Raw genomic sequence first — 19,631 nt, forward strand, 5'->3', positions numbered from 1 at the left:
GGGGCCTCACTCGGGAGCCAGGCCGGGGGTTGGGGCTCGCAGGCGAGCGCCTGGTGGCCGGGTTCTTCCACACAGGAGCCGCAGGAAGGCCCACAAGGGGTCGGTGCCTTGTGATTTGGGTGGCGGTCGTGGGCGAGGCCCAATCCCTGAACAACTACTCTGGCTATGGGGGCATGGAATGTCACCTCGCTGGGGGGAAAAAAGCCTGAGCTTGTGCGGGAGGTTGAGCGATACCATCTAGATATAGTCGGGCTCATCTCCATGCACAGCCTGGGTTTTGGGACCCAACTCCTTGAGAGAGACTGGACTCTCTTCAACTCTGGAATTGCTCGTGGTGAGAGGCGGCGTGCTGGCGTAGGCTTGGTTATAGCTCCCCAGACTGCCAGGTGGGTGGGGTGCTCGCCACCAAGCGAGAGGGTCGCTTCCCTGTGCCTTCGGGTCAGGGATAGATGTCTCACTGTTGTTTCGGCCTACGGGCCAAATAGCAATGTAGAATACCCAGCCTTCTTGCAGGCACTGGGAGGGGTACTGGAAAGTGCTCCTCCCGGTGATTCCATCGTCCTGTTGGGGGACTTCAACACTCACGTGGGCAGCGACAGTGACACATGGAGGTGCGTGATCGGGAGGAACGGCCTACCTGATCTGAATCCGCCAGGTCTCCGGTGCCTGTCGTGGCGGCAACTCCCAAACCCAGTGGTGGACACCTGAGGTAAGGGATGCTGTCAAGTTGAAGAAGGAGTCCTAACAAGCCTGGTTGGTTCGGGGGACTCCTGAGGCAGCCAACGGGTACAGGCAGACCAAGCGGACTGCGGCTCGGGTAGTTGCGGAAGCAAAAAATTGGGTCTGGGAAAAATTTGGGGACACTATGGAGGAGGACTACCAGTCGGCCTCAAAAAAATGCTGCCAAACCATCCGGCACCCCAGGAGGGGGAAGCAGTTTCCCAACACCGCTGTTTACAGTGTGGGGGGTGGGGGGGGCTGTTGACCTCGACTGGGGATGTCGTCGGGAGGTGGAAGGAATATTTCGAGGATCTCCTCAATCCCACTGACACGCCTTCCGCAGAGGTAGCTGAGGCTGAGGAGGCTGATCCTCCCATCTCCCGTGCTGAAGTCACCGAGGTAGTCAAGAAGCTGCTCGGTGGCAAGGCGGTGGCACCGAGGGTGCATGAAATCCGCCCTGAGTACCACAAGTCGCTGGATGTTGTGGGGCTGTCTTGGTTGACACGTCTCTGCAGCATCGCGTGGCAGTCCGGGACAGTACTCCTGGACTGGTAGACTGAGATGGTGGTCCATCTTTTCAAAAAGGGGGACCAGAGGGTGTGTCGGGGGATCACACTCCTCAACCTCCCGGGAAAAGTCTATTCCAGGGTACTTGAGAGGAGAATAGTCGAACCTCGGATCCAAGAGGAACAATGCGATTTTCGTCCTGGTCGTGGAACGCTGGACCAGCTCTATACCTTCCACAGGGTGCTTGAGGGGAGACTCATGGGAGTTTGCCCAACCGGTCCACGTGTTTTGTGGACTTGGAAAAGGCGTTCGACCATGTCTCTCGTGGTATTCTTTGGGGGGTGCTCTGAGAGTATGGGGTTGGGGGCCGTCTTCTAAGGGCTGTCCGGTCCCTGTACGATCAGAGAAGGAGCTTGGTTCGCATTGCAGGCAGTAAGTCGGACCTGTTTCTGGTGCATGTTGGACTACGGCAGGGCTGCCCTTTGTCACCGGTTCTGTTCATTATTTTTATGGACAGAATTTCTAGGCGCAGCCAGGTGTCGGGTGGGGTCCAGTTGGGTCATGACCGAAAGCACAAGATCCCGGATACAAGCGGCCGAAATGAGCTTTCTCCGCAGGGTGGCAGAGCGTGAGGAGCTCTGTCACCTGGGAGGAGCTCGAAGTAGAGCCACTGCTCCTCCACATCCATAGGAGTCAGCTGAGGTGGCTGGGAAGAGACCTAGGGGAAGACCCAGGACACGCTGGAGCGACTACGTTGCGCGGCTGGCCTGGGAGCGCCTTGGGGTTCCCCCAGAAGAGCCTGGGAGGAAGTGTCTGGGGAGAGGGAAGTCTAGGTGTCCCTGTTCAGACTGTTGCCCGCGCGACCCGGCCCCGGATAAGCGGATGATGATGGGTGGATGGATGGATGGAGCGCATTTCATGCACAAAGCAAACTCAATGTGCTTTACAGCGGTTTAAACAGTTAAATATAAAAAGAGAAAAGAAAAAAAAAACAGTGGTAAACATCCCCGGCCCTTATACACCCTCACATCAGCTGAGAAACAACTCCCAAGAAATACCCTTAGTAGGTTAAAAAAAAAAGGAAGAAACCTCAGGGTGAGAGGTTTCTTCAGGTTTCTTCAGTTACTGACTAATTACAGTTACTGACGTTACTGTAATTCAGTAGCTTTTGTGTACTTAAACGTATTAGTACTTGAACTTATTGGCGCACTACCAATGAATGGGAATATTTTCATACATAAGGCACACCGGGTTATAAGGCGCATTACGCGAAACAATTAAGCGGAACAATCAAGCATTCCTGGATCCCTCTCGTCAATATCCTAGTCAGTGTCATTGCTGTTAATTAGTTTTTCGGGTATGATTCAACATTGGAGATTGATCCCTTACCCCCGGCATCCCCGATCCATTGGCAGGTAGTAGCATAATTCCCCCGGCGTTGCCTCCCTGTCTTGGTGAATGTGTGTTCGCCTTCTGTCATCCAATGCTTCCACGCAGCTCGCAATTTAACTTTGAACACCCTGTTAACACCAATATTTAGCGGTTGGAATTCTGTGGTTGATCCACCCGGAATGATGGCAAGCCCCGAATTAGTTTGTTTCACTTGGGTTTTGACAATTGGTGAGATGGGCGCGCATGGAGTTGTAGATTAATAGGGTAGGAGATTTGTGGAAAAGGGTGGTGACCTAAGATGGACACAGGAGGATGCTATTGTTGTTGTTCGCTCCTCCAGAGTCAGGCGGTTGTCACTATTTTTGTTGTGGGTGGTCACCGTATTGTTGTTTTGACGCTGTTTCGTGCAGAAGTGCGGATGTTGTTTTGCAAAGAGAGTGTGAAACAAATCCTGTCTCGATAAAAAAGGAGAAATAAAGAGTTTTTGACCACGAAAAAAATCGACAGCCATGTGTCTGAGTCGTCCTTCTGCATCGCACCATACATCGACAATTCAAAAACACAATGCATTCTCCGGGTGTTTGGAGGCATGACGCGATGTTGCACGGATTTGGGTTAGACAACCATACTGTAACAATTGTTGTTGAGCATCTTCTAATTGTGATTACAAAGTAAAGTTTAACTGTTAAACGCCATTGTTGGCTCCCAGTGTGCTTCAGTTATGTGCCATCATGTGTGATGCGCTGTGTGGTTTGGCTTTATAAAATCGGTTCGAGCTCAGTAGGCGCAACCAGAAGTAATACATAAGGCGCACTGGGTTATAAGGCGCACTGTTGATTTTTGAGAAAATTAAAGCAGGCTTTTAAGTGTGCCTTATAGTGCAGAAAATACGGTACTTACTTTTAAGTACTGTACCTCGGTACATTTTAAATTACATCCATTACTGAGTATAAAAAGCTAAATCCTGGACCAAATTTTCAAGTTCCTGATGGTACCTAGACGCACTTTGTGTGACCATAGACAGCAGTAATGCAATCTATGGTCAAGGAAACTACTGCAACAAATGATGGGAAGGAGGACTAGCTCTTAAGTCACACAAATGATGGAAATGCATATAGAAAGTTGTATTCTTTGTATAGAGGAAAATTTTGCAGCATTGTGATGCTAATGTCACTGTTGAACGAAACTCTGCAGTAGAGAGCCTATCTTTGACTAAACTCCCGAGAAAATAAATAAGGGGCACCTCACTGCAGACCCACTTTTGTTTGTGAAACTTTCTTTTCTGAAGTTAATTAGAGGCATATTTTTTGAGACATGAACACGTGGATGATAAATTATTACTTAGTAATTACAGCAAGAAAAAATAACAGAATTAAATCAATATATTTCTCAAACAGAAACCAATCCTGCTTAACTTAAACCACTAATCACTAACCCACCACTGCCCACTGCTGCCCCAAAATTAATTTGAATGAAAATGAATGTGAATTTACTTGACAGTGGAATGAGGTAAATAGAAGTACACATGCATATAAATAATAACGTCAGGGCTGTTCCTGTTGACCCATATGTTCCCAGATTCCATATTAAAATGCAATTGGAACACAGCCTAGGAATTATGACTGGAATTATCCAGAGCACATAGTATTTCAACAGCAGGAGATAATATATGTGAAACAATGATTAAAATGTGTTTTCTTTGATCTTCAAAGCAGACTGTGAAGAACACAATAGATTACAATAAATATTTTACTTTGATCTATCCATCTATCCATTTTCATCCACTTATCCGTTACCAGGTCGCAGGGGCAGCAGTCTCCATGACCTCCACCCAAATCACATTGCACCGTACCAACCCCCCTAAACCTTCCTGCGGGTGGTGAGTCCACTGGACCGGTATTCGAACTTGCCCAGGAGGTGAACCCTGGGGTTCCACACCAATGACAGAGACATTGCCTCTGGGACAAAGCGCCACTTTACTTTGATCTATTTAATGAGAATATTTCACAATGTGCAACCTTGTGGCATGTGAAATCTGTAACGCAAAACCTGAATACTGACTGCTATTTAAAAAAAACAACACCAATAAACTAAAACGAAAGAACATAAATAATTATCATGGATTTGCCTGGTGCTTCTTTAAAGGTAATTCTAGGTAGGATCAACTGCCATCTAGTGGCAAAATTTGATGCTGCATTCACATTTGACTATTTCAGTGTTTTGACGCTATTTATATACTACTTTTTTTTTACTATTAATATGCTTTGTTTTTCTTCCTGGTACGTGTACATCTATTTGAACTGTTTTCGTAACCAATGTTCACCTTTTCTCAGTACAACTATTTACATGAAAATTATAATTAAACAATTATGATAATTTTCCCCAAAATAAAAACCCATACGACAATAGAATACTAAATTTTGAACTACAATAGACCCAAACATACTGAAGGCAGGTCTAGTTCCCACAAATCCAATCAAAGACGTTTACGAACCCTCTGTTGAATTGCTGCGTGTCAGCCAATCAGCATAATTATTGAATAAAACCCTAACCAATCAGTTTGTCGCATGTTTACTTGTCCAGAATGAGGCAGTGGATGATGTGTGTTTTGTACACACGTCACAATTGATACCGAAAACAAGTTATTATTTTAGATACTTTTGTTTTTCAGGTTTCGCTTTCAGCTCGCAGCAATTTCGGCAGCAGACAACCATTGTTGGAGCTTTAAACCTCGGCTGAGTCACCGAAATTAACTCGTTGGTGATGGCATCATGCTAGTTGGTTTTATATTTGGCCTCAGCTGTGTTTCACTCACAATGGAACTGACACTTTTCCTAACTTTGTGTTTGCAGAGATGCAGCTGGAGGCTAAAGCTCAGGAAATGAAGAAACTGGGGAAGAGGGAAAAGGCCCACAAACTGCTAGTGCATGCTCTCAGTATGAACCCTGACTTTGTGGAAGCTCTGACAGAGCTTGGGACCATCCTGGAGGAGAAGGATGTAGTCCAGGCTGATCATCTCTACACCTGTAATGGTCATCTCCCCCTGTAATGAATGGTCTCTGGTGAGCCGCCATCGGACTCTGCCTTTGGTGGAGGAGCTTGACCAGCGTTACTTTAGCATCATTGACAGTAAAGTGAGGAGGCTTATGTCCATTCCCAAAGGCAACTCTGCACTGTGTCGGGTGATGGAGGAAATGTACTATCACCACATCTACCACATGGTGGCCATGAAGGCAGCACGCTCACCCTGTCTGAAATTCGTTACATCCTGGAGACGCGCTACGCTGTACCTGGGAAACGTCTGCAGGAGCAGAACGAGGCTGTGGGCATAGATGCTGCCATGAAGTTCATGAACACCACACTGTTGTCCACGTCTGCAGCCATCACTGTCAGTGACATCCTGGAGATTCACCGGTGTGTTCTTGGTTACCTGGACCCCATGGAGGGAGGGAGGCTGCGTACCAACCAGGTCTTTGTGGGTCACCACATACCGCCCCACCCTCGGGACCTGGAGAAACACATGCAGGAGCTTGTGCAGTGGCTTAACTCTGAGGAGGCACTGCAGCTCCACCCTGTAGAGTGCGCTGCTCTCGCCCACTACAAACTGGTTTACGTTCACCCATTCATAGACGGAAACGGACGCACATCACGTCTGCTCATGAACCTCATTCTTATGAGGGCCAGGTATCCACCGATCACCATACGAAAAGAGCAGAGAGCTGAATATTATGCAGCTCTGGACAGGGCCCACTTTAGGTTCAGGTTGTTTTGATTTTCAACAGACTTCAGTCGATGTTTGCGTAGCTTGTGACTGTAAACAGCTTTGTTTTTGTCATTTTGACAAATCAGTAGTTTCTAGTGAAGTGAACATTGACTTAACCAAGAGGTCATATCTCATGACACGCTAACACACTTTCAACTTTACAATAATTTATTAGTTTTTACAACGGTGCAATGTGATTTGGGTGGCGACTGCTGCCCCCGCGACCCGGTAACGGATAAGCGGATGAAAATGGATGGATGGATATTAGTTTTTACAGTAATTGTTGTAATTCCTATTTGGTGCGTCCTGATGTCAAATACTTAATTTAACAAAGGTGTTTGTGTCCAACTGGGATCCAGTTTTATTTAAATGCTTTATTAAACAAAGGAGACACGACTTTTCTTTACACAAACTAAACCAAAAATCCACATTTAAAAAACAGACATCGGAGCTTGTGCAGTGGCTTAACTCTGAGGAGGCACTGCAGCTCCACCCTGTAGAGTGCGCTGCTCTCGCCCACTACAAACTGGTTTACGTTGACCCATTCATAGACGGAAACGGACGCACGTCACGTCTGCTCATGAACCTCATTCTTATGAGGGCCAGGTATCCACCGATCACCACACGAAAAAAGCAGAGAGCTGAATATTATGCAGCTCTGGACAGGACCAACGAGAGCGGTGTCAGGCCGTTCATTCGCTTCATAGCCAAATGTACAGAGATAACATCGGACACGTTATTAATTTCTACAACAGAACGCACTGTGGGTTTGCCTGAGGCTGAACAGGACCAGCTCTGTTCTGACTGCAAACAGACCATTCCCATCCACAACTAAGCTGCCAATGAGAAATCTACCTGAGCTGCATGAGGAAAACAGTGGTGTGAACAAATGAACACAATGACATTTCAAACTGCTGACTTCATAGAAACAGGTGCAGAAAGACTTGCTTCTGTTTGGTTCACTTCCATTGAAAAGTTTAGTTTCCCCCACTTTAGGTTCAGGTTGTTTTGATTTTCAACAGACTTCAGTCGATGTTTACGTAGCTTGTGACTGTAAACAGCTTTGTTTTTGTCATTTTGACAAATCAGTAGTTTCTAGTGAAGTGAACATTGACTTAACCAAGAGGTCATATCTCATGACACGCTAACACACTTTCAACTTTACAATAATTTATTAGTTTTTACAACGGTGCAATGTGATTTGGGTGGCGACTGCTGCCCCCGCGACCCGGTAACGGATAAGCGGATGAAAATGGATGGATGGATATTAGTTTTTACAGTAATTGTTGTAATTCCTATTTGGTGTGTCCTGATGTCAAATACTTAATTTAACAAAGGTGTTTGTGTCCAACTGGGATCCAGTTTTATTTAAATGCTTTATTAAACAAAGGAGACACGACTTTTCTTTACATAAACTAAACCAAAAATCCACATTTAAAAAACAGACATCATACGAGATGTTGAGAGACCAACATATTTCAAGACTAGGCCACTTTGGTGAGAGCAATACATATAGCTTGTGTTCCATCTGTTCGGAAAATATAGATTCAATTTTACAAACTCTAACTGTTAGAAATGATGACACGGAACATTTTGATCTTTACCATCCAGACGTGTTGCTGTGAAAACAGAACTGCATGGACTCTCCTGTCGTGAAAATTGAACCAAAGAACTAAATACAATTTTTTTTTCTTTTTTTTTTTTACAACAATCACAGGCTTTTATACAGAGTTAGGACTTGTACAACATTTGTGAAATGTATTTTTCTCTTCCAAAAAGAACTATTTTTACAAACTTGACACGACTGGGACTGGAAGATTACAGACCATAATACATTTTTAAAGCCAGTAAAAATAATGTAAGGTTCTATTGTAAAGCCACTGTGTTCAGAAATGCTGTGTAAAATATTCATGCTCTGTATGAAAGCTGAACTGAAACACTTTGGAGATGATGAACAGGCTGTGCCAAAAATAAAATAAAAAAAAAAACGCTTTGGTTTCTCTCTTCTTCTTCATCTGGCGTTACCACCAAAGTAGTCCATATCATGATTTGGCAACTTTTTTTCTCCCAAATGTTCTTCCTGACACGACCAAACACGTGGATTGAAACCTGGACCCTTCTGCATGATGGGCAGAAATCGTACCACTGTGCCATTCTAGACTTACGTAGGCTTTATAAATCACAAATATTGAATAGTAATGATTTAATAATAAAAACATGTACATTTGTAATAATATTAATAAAGCATATCATTTTCTTTATATGATCAAAGAGTAATTTCGATATAGAAATTAATTCTATTTAAATTGTACTGCATTTTATGACAACTTTCTCATAACTGCAATACATTCAGATTTGTCTGAATGTATGTTATGTTATTTTAACAGATTTTTCTAATGGATGTTTTGAGGTGACTAAAAAATTACTAATTAAATTAATGTTTAAAAATAATGTAAATAAAAAGAGGAAAAATTTTCCTCTTCTTCCTAGAAAAAACTATTAGCCGCTCTAATGGATGTTTTGAGGTGACTGAAAAATTACTAATTAAATTAATGTTTAAAAATAATGTAAATAAAAAGAGGAAAAATTTTCCTGTTCTATAAAAAGTGTCTGACTCAAGTTCTGAACCTCTGCAACATATTTGAATAACTGGAAAGATGGTTTTCGTTTTATTTTGCATGATGCAACACATGTTAGTGCTTTCAAGATGGCTACCAGGTAAGAAGATTTTTCTTTCTGTGTAGGTTCTCAGTTATCCAGGTCATCTTATCCACAAATAGTTTAATTGAGGCCAACTGGTCGGTGCAGGTTTGACATGTGAAACATCTTCAAGAAATTTACTCCATCCAGTAGCTCTTGATGTAACTATTTTTGGACAAGATTTCTTTTTCTGTGGAAAAGTCTCACAGGAGAAAGTTTAACTTCTCCTGTGAGACTTCATACATGACAGTATTGATTAACGTTAGCGATACAGCTGGTTTTCCTTGTTTAGAAAAATGTTTGCTAATGTTTTTAAGACTTTACTCATGTTTAATAAGTTTCATGGAGTACAGATTTGCTGGTCATCATGGCATTTGTGGAACTCTCACGATAGTAAGGCTTCTTGCTTCTTTTTAGTGATATTTTGAAATGTTAAGATATAATGGGTTTTGGAGGTTTTAGCACATATTTACTCAGCAGCATGTTTTGCGGCACAAACTTGCATTTTGAGGCATTTCTAGGACTATTTTTTAGCATTTTTTTAACAATAATAAGGCTTTAGTCTTGCTTCTTTTTGGTGATATTTTGACATGTTCAGATATGATGGTTTTTGGAGTTTTTAGCACAGATTATTCAGTTGGCAGCATGTTTTAGGGCACAAACTTTTTATTTTTTTATTAAGGACATGTTTGAAAAATGTTCAAAAAGGTATTAAATTGAGTGAATATTTTAAAAACACCAATCATAACCACTGCAGACTTTGTGATTAATGGATACAAAGAAAATTTGTTGATCTATTTTTTTCCAAAAAAATCCATGTCTCCAATCTATGAAACCAGGATTTCATAAGAATGACCTATATGCATCTATTAATTAACACAGCTTTAGCACACACTCGATTATTTTAGACAAAAATATTAGTCCATCAGTGACCTTTAACCTTCTGGATTCTTACAGTGAAGTTCTATTTGACAATGATTTAATCCTTAACCAACAGGTACATTCAACGGTGCAATATGATGGGATGGTAGTTTTCATGACAATGTTTCCTCATATTAACTGGACCCCCCAGGGGCATCAAAATAATGTTGGCATTTGATGGAAAAAAATAATAGTAGTACACGTTCATCTCCAACAAAAGTATGTTCCCTAAAAATAACTGGAAAAGATCTGGAGGATATCTTCACTGTGATATAAACAACAAGTAGTTCACTTTCCTTTTCCTTCTTTTCCTTAACACACACGTATAGGCAAACACACCAACACACATCACCTACACAACAAATGTACATGTCATAATCTTTGTCATAACCTCAACACTCAAATTCAGGCTGTTTCAATTTTTAAAAATATACTTAGAGTTTTCTATCAAACCCTCGTCACGTAACACAACAAGACACTTTAAAACAGGAGGTTTACAATAGATAGTGTATTTACACACAGCTATAATACACTTTCAATAAAATGTCCTGCCCTAAACACTGTCACACAGCTGATAATTCTTGGTTGAAAAGGGTTTGTAACAAAGGAGCTTAATGATTAAGGCAGTCTGTTTGGAGTAAACAGTTAGAGGAAAGAAAGAAAAAAAACTCACCAACACTGATATGTAAGGACACAAGATTGCGATCAGTGTGAAGGCAGTCATGATTCTCTTACTTGTTTAGAACCATCCTGGCAAAGTCTGAATTGGACAAAGATTTAGTCTCTGTGGCTGCGTTCAGCAACAAGCTGCTGGATTCAGTCGAGCCTCCATTCTCCACCTTTTTTACGGATCCACTCTGTCTGTGGAGGGACCGAGGGAGCAGTGACTCCTGGGTTTGACCTTTTGCTCTCCTATACAAAGAAGAAGAAAAACACAGGTGTGTGTTTGTGGAGTTCCACATTGGAGAAAGGCAGAGGAGAATGAAACTTACGCTCTGTAGACCTGGCGAAGCATCATGTTGCCCATAGGTTTGCCGGATCCAGGAGCTTCCATCATGTTCCTGCGTGGAGGATTACTTATAGCCACTGAGATCATGTTTCCTTCTACTTCTGTGCCGTCCATTTTCAAAACTGCCTGAGAAGCTTGAGTATCATCAGCAAACTCAACATATGCTAGACCCTGGAGACATGCAGAAGACAGATATGGTTCAGAGGAGCCCTTTATGGGACTGAAATAAATGTTTTTAGGAGATTTTAGAACATTTATGAGGGAAGTCTTTGTAGTATTTTGTAGAGAATGTTTAGCTTTTCTTTTAGCATTGACTTGTTCTGAGCTAACTTTTAGTTAAACAAACTGGCCACAAAAAGTAATTTGGTGTAAAAACTGCTAAATCACTGTGATGACCCCTGATGAAGGGATGAGCTGAAAGTTATTCTTCTGTTGGAGTTTATTTATAGTTTAGTTTATTAATTATAGCCATTTTCTTTTCACAGCTGTACTTTCTGACATGAGGACAGACGTCCAAGATTGCCGTTTGTGCAAAAGGGTAACTTATTATTAACAGGATCACTGTATAATGACAACTACTAAAGACAGTCGCCAATGATAATTAAAGTCCAGAAACATAACACATAAACCATAGAAAGGACCATGATGTCATCACACCTACAGAGACATTATAAATAGACACTGACATTACCAACAGTAATCTTACAGTCAGTATATTAATTAATATAAAAGAATGTTTTGTGGTCCTAAAGGCTACAACAGATCTTTTAATCGTGTGTTTTTATGCATGAACAAAGAGCCCTACTTCACTCCATTTGGCAGCTGAGACTCCATTGGGTAGAAGCAAGTACTTTCTATTGGTAGAAAATATAAACTGGGAAAAATTATTTTTGTTAATGCCTGTGGCTACAAGTCATTGATGAAGACTGCTATGTCAGGAACATGGTGCTAAGTCTCACCTTCGGTTTCCCTGAGCGATATGTGACTCAACGCACTTCTCTGACACCTCAGTGTTTTTTGCAGATTTCCTCCAGTTGCTCTTTAGTGCAAGAGAACGGCAGACCAGAGATAAAGATTTTGTGTTTCTCCATCGATGTGTTGTATTTGAACACCTGCAAGGACAAAATTAAAAAAAAAAAAATTCCTGTGGGTACTAAGGACTTGACAGAAACAGACTTTGTTTACCTTAAAGTTGGGATTTTAGTTTTTATCCACACAAGGCAACACAAACATGGGCCTTCTCAACTCTTGTCTGTCCAGCTTCAGGGCTTCGGTGACTGATGAAGGAGATTCAAACTGAATGTAGCAGTGGCCTTTGAAAGTCCTTTTGTTGCCGAAGATGGGGAGAACCTGTTCTATGGAGCCGCACATCTCGAAGAGCGTCCTCAAGAACGAGCCAAAGCAACACATGCCCACTCTCTCTCGCTACCAGAGGAAAATTCAAAACAGGAAGACTATTCCGATGAAGATACTGAAAATCATCTTGGGCATAACCAGACAGCCCACCAAATCATCCTAGACCGCTACAAAACGACTCCATCAGATAGCCAGGCTGGAGCCATACCGCACTCGTCCAGAGCCAAATCCCTTGGCACACCCAAGCCGGTGTATTATGACATCCCTGATTCATCAGCGGATGAACTGGACCATAGACATAGAGAGCGCCATGAACAATCAGTAAATAGTTCAGACAGTGAATATTCAGAAAGATCAAGGAGGTCACGTAGAAAGGCAACCCGTGAACCTCGTATACGTCAAATTGATCTGCTAGCGCAGGACATTGAACGTTTTGATCCAGATAATAAAAACATTAATGTTAATGATTACCTACGGGAAGTTGACCGATGCCTTGTAGATCTGCCAAACGCCACAACACGGGAAAAGCTTAGGCTAATCTGGAAGACGTCTAGCAGCAATGTTCGGGCTTTCATAGAGACACTAACCCCAGAAGTCCGTGATAGCTACACGAGACTTCGTAAGTACTTGAAGGAAGAGTACGAGCAATACACTGACGAGACGTCTGCAATGTTGTGTGCTATGCAAATCGAGCAGAAACGGTCAGAATCCCCACGTGAATATTATAGACGGCTACGCAACGCATATTTCCAGGGTAGCAGTGCACCAGGCTTGGAGGAAGATAGAGGTTTCAAATCCCTCTTCTTACACAACCTCCACTCAAGTGTACGCAACCATGTCACAGTGACATGCAGACAGGGTTACTACTCCATGAGGGAAATTAGGCAGCTAGCCCAGATGACCTGGGAGACAGTCGTCAGACCAATGGACAGACTTGACGACGAACCCAGAGTCTTTAGTCTCCAGGATGCAGGAAATTCCCTGTTAGACTTAGAAGGGAGTGAAGCTCCACCAGGGAGACACACCTGGAGAAACCCTGCTCCAAAACCCCATCACCAAAGTGAGTGGGGAAGGAGACAAAATAGATACAGGAACAACCATGGTCAAAACTTCAGCAACAACAATAATTACAACAACCGACCCCGTGAAAGAGGTCGTAAAGACCAAGGTGGTTGGAAACGAGACGGTTACCAACAGTCAAACAAGAGATGGTGGAAACAGTCTGAGCGTGATCCGAAGCATAGGGGTAGGCATGTTCGTTTCTGTAACTCAGACGAACTGAGTGAGCTCCACTCAGAATTGGAGTCTGTAAAGGCTCAGTTAGCTGAAATTATTGACAGGTTTAATAGAGACCAGACCCCTCTTAAAAACGAATGAACACACCAATTAAAACAAACTTTACCCTTTAGCAGTCCTCACTCCAAAAGGGGGGTGAACGATAATTTGGTCTAACCCCTGACAACTAACACTTCTTTCCTTTCCTTCATTCCTTTTCTTTTCCAATGTGAAGAAATGAAGTTAATGGGTATTTTTAAATTGTGGTACATGAACGTGTTAGTCAGGTAGTGAGTTATCATGTACCCACATGTGTATAGCATGGTATTTGCCCAAATGCCTACAGCCTGGTATTTGCCCAAATGCCCATGCCTTGAACTGTTTGTCAGGACTCAACTTCTTCTGAGATTTTACAGGACTAAATGGACAATATGGATGACAATGGATTATGGAATATGGACTGTACAACCTTGTGCTCTCAGGGTTACGACTCTGTCATATCCCTAAGACCAAAGGGGGGATATGTAGGTACTACAACAGTCCTTTCAAGGACTCAAACTCCCATAATTCCACTGCTTCCGGTAAATCCACATACGTCACGATCAGTAACCTCCGCAACCTTTAAATTGGGGGGTCAGCCCAATATCGTTCTCTCTGTTCAGGACTTTCGCTCCGTAGGACCTCGATGAAAAGAGAAAACCTGCTCGTCTCAGAAGACTAAGAACCAACGCGCTTTTGTAGACACCATTGCCCACGGTGATAAATGCACTAGTAGCGTCTTTTTCTTAACTGAGTTAACCGGTAATTAAGTTACACAAGTAACGTAGCGCTGCGACCAAAGCAGTTATTGAAAAGTTAGAAGCGACAGGATTCCTTCTAACGGTATTCGTGTGAACCGGCACATCGACAGTCAGAGACTTTTCCTCCTGAAACGGACTTTCGGAACCAAGAGGACTCTCTGGACACAGTGGAACCAGACGGACGTCCCCAGCTCTGGCAAGGACCCAAGAAGCACGGACTTTCCACTACCCTCTAAATACGAGCAGACGTTCACTACAGTAAGGCTGGCATTTGGGCACGTTAGTTAATCTGTAGTATTGTTAAGTGCTATTTAAACTTAGGGACAGTTTAAGTACGCATATTGAATTTTGTTGTCTGAAATCTGTGCTGCTTTTATAGCTAGGCTGTTGCATGCACTTCTTTTCTAACCTCCTGACTCGGTGTTATACTCTTGTACACCGTCAGTATTTCAGTGTTAACTTGTAACGTTATCAGTATTGGGATCAGGAAAACTCCGACAAAGTCCTTTGTCTGGAGTAGACCACGCGGTACGCCTCCCTTCCCCCATATACTTTGATAACATCACAAGCACTGTTTCATTGTACCTGAGCGCATCTTGGTGCGCGTACACAACACCCATTCACACCTCCGTGAGCGCATACACGCCTCACGTGTTTCCTGTTGCCGTTCCTTCTACCTCGTATAATAGTAATGCAAATGTAGATTGGGTTATTGATGGGCACACCGTGGTAACTTTAGCCAAAGGCAGCTAAATAACGGAGCTACTTTACAGCACAGTCCTTAAAAAAATTCTTACCTTGGCTCCCTGTTCGTTAAGTCTGTTGAGATGAGTCTCTGTCTTCTGCACTGCCAAGTCCCAGTCCTCCAGAGAACCTGTGGTTGGGGTTTAACAAGAAGAAATAATGACTGTTGAGAAGAGTCAAACACCTGTTTTTATATTAAACTTGACATTGACTCACCTTCGACTCTCTCAAAAGTGAGCAGGACTTCACAAACATGCTCTGGATAATCTGAGCTGCACTGAACTGCTCGATGAAGAGCTTTACGGCAGTGAACTGTGTCTCCGTACGACCTATATGCACACATACATTTTGGTTATTTGGTTTTTTTTTTTCTTAAATTGAATCCCTCAGATACTGACAGAATGACCTTTCCAGGTTAAAGTATTCCAGCCACATGTTGGCATATTTGGCGTTGCCTTTAGTCATGATACTGTCCCACAGTTCTCTCGCCTTTTGAATGTTTTTACAGTGAAGAGCCTGAGAAAGACAGAGAAAATGTTTTGCTTAAATCATAGCTTTAATAGAATCATCTACATCTAAATCATTCTAAATTAGTTCTTAGTAAAAAAAAAATTTAAAAAAAGGTCCAAGTTCAACTCCACTGAGACAGTATTAGTATTAGAACCCTTCACCTCTATTCTGGCCCAGATCTGCATTATCATGCAGGAAGGATCTCCGTTTTCACCAAATCCTACGGCAACACAAACAAAGCCCATTGCAATACTACACTGAATAACTGTCTTGTAAACACAACCTCAAAGTTACCCACTTACTTTCTTCCACATCTTGATTAATGTACTCGAGCGAGCGAGAGAAGGCTCCTCGTAACTCCTCCAACTCTTGACTTGATTCTGTAACGTCAACGTCACACATCACCATGAGTATTGAATACATTTTATTTTATTTTTTTTCTAATTTTCAACACATCTCCTTTCACCTTTGCTAAAATCCACACGTCTCCTCAGGTAGTCTAGGAAGGCCTGCCAGATTTCCACATAATCTGTAGCTTTGATGATTGCAGCAATCAAGGACTTCTCAAACACATCTGCAGATGGAGACAAAGCAACAGGAAACAACATCCACTGATTATTGATATACACAGTATGTCTTCATCTGAACAGCTTTCAGTTCTCCTCTACTGACCTGAGACTGTTTGATGATCAGCTCCATGCCTCTCCAAAGCCTGCAGGTAGCTCTTCCACAGACCCATGGTCCAATGGCAGTTCCTCGCGGCTCGTTCATGAGCTGAAAGAACAACTTCCTTGATCTTCAGCTGGCGATCCTGACAAGAACAAACAGAGAGATTTAAAACAGTTAAATTAAAAATTAAAACAGTAAAATTATTCCGTACCGAAGAATGTAGACACAATTAAATCCATATAATCCATCCATTGTTAGTAAAGGATTGTTTGAACCATGAAGAAACCAAATGAGTTTTAACCCGAGGGGAAAGTCCTAACAATAAATGAGATTCTATTAAAATCACACAGCCACTGACATTTACTCACAAGGTAGCTGGTATATTTTGCCCACAGGTCTGGAACTAGGCAGTTCTCTGCCAGCGCCCTCTCAAAGATGATCAGGATCCGAGCTGGGTCGCCCTCCTTTCGTTCAAAGTCAATGTAGCTCTGATACTCGGACATCTTTGGAGGCTCTGCTATCAGCTGTGAAACAATGACAGCATGGAGAAAACATTGCAAAGATAATGTAATTCATGACAGAGGTTTTCAGTTAGTGGTATTAGTAAAAGACATTTACCAGAGATTTTTCTAAAGATTTACGCTTCTCCATCTCCTGCATCGCTTTTGAGTACTGTGGTACCACAAGCTCAGAGACACCCTGGTCTGACCAATCTTCATATTCTTCATAGGTGGCTTCCATGTCTACAAAGGAGCACAGCTGCATCAGCTCAAAATTCACAACATACAGTCTTTAAGGGAAATGATTAATGAAGACGAACAGTTAATGAAGTATTGACAAAGCACCAAAGTATAAAAGCTGAAAATCAACTTCTAGGAGTGCATTGACTTAAAGGGTTACATTTGCCAACAGTTTACAAATATTCAAAATGAAATCGGAAATATATTGAAAATACTCTTTATTTTATTTATTTATTTATTATTTGTTTAAATTAGCATGTTTTGAAACCTTTATTCATTTCTATCCATTTAATTGTTTTTATGTACAGAAATTATGGAAGAATTATATCTTCTTCAACATTTCTTTTACAGTAAATCATTGTGACAGGTCAGGCATCACACTCACCCATTAAAGGGACGGTCAGCTGGCGTCGAAAGAGCTTGTGAATTCGCTCCAGCTGAGTGTTCAGCATCTCCTGCTCCTCACGACTAGGAATCCTGCCAGGTGGAGGCTGAGAGGAAAAACAGCCATTAAAATTTCAGTGTTGAAACTTGATAACACTGAAATAGTTTTAACAATTAACATATCTTAAACAAATCTGTGAACATGTTTGTCCAAACCTGGACTGTAGACAGGATGGCGTTTTCAAATTCTCTGTACGCCTCCCACACCAGCTGTCCTTTGGTCATGTGCAGCCCAACAGCTGTCACAGCTCTCTCAAAGATACACCTCACCTTGTCTATTCCACCTGGTGAGCCCATTCCACCAATGGAATACTGAGCATATTCAAGCCAAATTTCTGGACCTGAACAGAAAGAGTTTTAGTTCAAATGTAAAAACGACCTACTGAGCAGATATGCAAGGTCAAAACAATGGCTGTCAGGTACTTACAGATGTAGTCTTTTACAGCTCTCTCAAAAAGTTCATAAACTGTCTCTCGGTTTGATTTATCTTCATTCAGACAGATTTCATCTTTGAGCCAATCCAACCAGATATCTTGAGGAGAAAAATGCAATAAAATATACATAAACATGGCAGGGCAGATGACAGTCAATAAAATTATATTACAAAAGAAATTCCCCAACCTTCAGTGAGCGGAAAAAGTTCACTCATCTTCTGTCTTGCCTTTTGCAATCGGAGAAGTTCCCCCTCTTGTTTCAGGAGTTTGATGAGACCCATGTGGCAGTTGTAGTCGAAAGCATTGATTGACAGCTGAAAGGTGGAGAAAATTATAAAATCCATTTTAAAACTTAAAAGATGCATTAAAATTGAATCAGATTTATTTTCCAAATAAGTTAAGGGTTCAGGCATTCATTTTGACAGCCCTAAAAACATCTAGGTGAAATGTTACCCTTATACCTGTGCCATTAATATAACCTAAACTACCAAGGCAGCAATGACCTTTGACATTTCAATCACAGCCTGAGCCCAAATAAAATCTAGACAGTGTGATTAAAAGGAGGTTTTGTATTGACCAATTTGTTTACTACTGTATTTGACTTTGTGGGCACCACAACTCAAAAAGTTATGAGACGGGTACATAGATGCTGCAATATTTCAGTAGTGTGTGCCAATAACCAGGAGTGGACACTGTTTTTTTTTTTCATTTAGTAGTTTTGTGAAGGCATGTGGAAATAGCAAAAATGTGTCATTGTCAACATTAAACTACAAGTCCCATCCATCCATTTTCATCCGCTACCGGGTCGCGGGGGCAGCAGTTGCCACCCAAATCACATTGCACCGTACCAGCCCCCCTAAACCTCCCTGCGGGTGGTGAGTCCACTGGAAGATACCTAACCGGGATTTGCACAGAGGCAATGTCTCCGTCATTGGTGTGGAATCCCAGGGTTCACCTCCTAGTAGTGATGTGTCGTTCGCGAGTGATTCGTTCAAAATAAACTATAATAATAATATGACTCGTGACTACCGAGTCATATTAAATATTTATTCATATTGAACTCACAAATCAGGTGACAGATAAGCGGACGAAAATGGATGGATGGACAACAGTTAACCTTTACAAGTGATAGGGATTTTTAAAACACAATAGTTGACTGTTTAGGAGATGCAAAGACGTTCAAAATGTCTATGTTGATCGCCCATTCATTCTCATTAGCACGTTAGTTCATTTTACCTCTGTCGCTTGTTGGCTAATTACCTGCTCCTCTAAACGCTGGATTTCTGCTTCATTTTCCTTCTCGTCTTCAGACGAGTCGTCTGTATTTTCTTCTCCCATGCCTTCTTCGTCCTCCTCGTCCGACTGCATTTCTCTTTCCTCCATTCCCGCGTCTTCCTCCTCCATCTTCTGTAACTGCGTTAGCTCTGTGTTGTAGTGATGTGTCGTTCGCGAGTGATTCGTTCAAAATGAACGAATCTTTCATATGAGTCGTGACTCCCGAGTCATATGAAAGATTCGTGACTCGTGACTACCGAGTCATATTAAATATTTATTCATATTGAACTCACGAATCACTCACAAATCACTCACTGCGAACTAATCACACTCTGCGAACTAATCACTCACTGCGAACAAATCACTCTCTGC

General features: G+C 42.2%; 3 protein-coding genes and 1 long non-coding RNA gene across 6 annotated transcripts in view; 1 reads left to right on the forward strand and 3 right to left on the reverse strand.

The window, feature by feature from the left end:
• Positions 1-19,631, reverse strand: part of LOC103397252 (transcription factor 7-like 1-A) — a 287,021-nt gene that overhangs the window by 154,635 nt on the left and 112,755 nt on the right. The window lies entirely within an intron of this gene.
• On the forward strand, positions 5,472-6,406 carry LOC103397257 (adenosine monophosphate-protein transferase FICD-like). The gene is given in 3 exon segments (XM_017042724.2): positions 5,472-5,643; positions 5,645-5,844; positions 5,847-6,406. Coding segments are annotated over 3 exon segments (915 nt in total). The 5' UTR covers positions 5,472-5,473; the 3' UTR covers positions 6,392-6,406.
• LOC112486357 (uncharacterized) lies at positions 9,697-12,394 on the reverse strand. Its single transcript, XR_003048779.1, has 3 exons — positions 11,972-12,394; positions 10,996-11,183; positions 9,697-10,915 (listed from the first exon to the last, which is right to left on the reverse strand). It is a non-coding gene; the product is annotated as an uncharacterized LOC112486357 (long non-coding RNA).
• sart3 (spliceosome associated factor 3, U4/U6 recycling protein) lies at positions 15,174-19,413 on the reverse strand. The gene is made up of 14 exons (XM_017042723.2): positions 19,245-19,413; positions 18,172-18,298; positions 17,978-18,082; positions 17,707-17,891; positions 17,492-17,597; positions 16,985-17,109; positions 16,735-16,890; positions 16,370-16,508; positions 16,164-16,271; positions 16,000-16,077; positions 15,859-15,917; positions 15,594-15,703; positions 15,404-15,516; positions 15,174-15,317 (listed from the first exon to the last, which is right to left on the reverse strand). The coding sequence occupies exons 1-14, from the start codon at positions 19,386-19,388 to the stop codon at positions 15,211-15,213; spliced, it is 1,662 nt and encodes a 553-aa protein (XP_016898212.1). The 5' UTR covers positions 19,389-19,413; the 3' UTR covers positions 15,174-15,210.

The sequence above is a fragment of the Cynoglossus semilaevis genome, chromosome W, assembly GCF_000523025.1.
Source record: "Cynoglossus semilaevis isolate Cse_v1.0 chromosome W, Cse_v1.0, whole genome shotgun sequence".
Classification (NCBI taxonomy): Eukaryota; Metazoa; Chordata; class Actinopteri; order Pleuronectiformes; family Cynoglossidae; genus Cynoglossus; species Cynoglossus semilaevis.

Bases quoted from the DNA above. Each gene is read 5' to 3' on its own strand.
- sart3 (XM_017042723.2), bottom strand. From the start codon at position 19,388: ATGGAGGAGGAAGACGCGGGAATGGAGGAAAGAGAAATGCAGTCGGAC. The intron at 18,299-19,244 runs GTAATTAGCCAA...TCCACCTTTCAG, and splicing joins TCCAGCGTTTAGAGGAGCAG to CTGTCAATCAATGCTTTCGA. The intron at 17,110-17,491 runs GTGAGTGTGATG...GCTCCTTTGTAG, and splicing joins GCTGACCGTCCCTTTAATGG to ACATGGAAGCCACCTATGAA.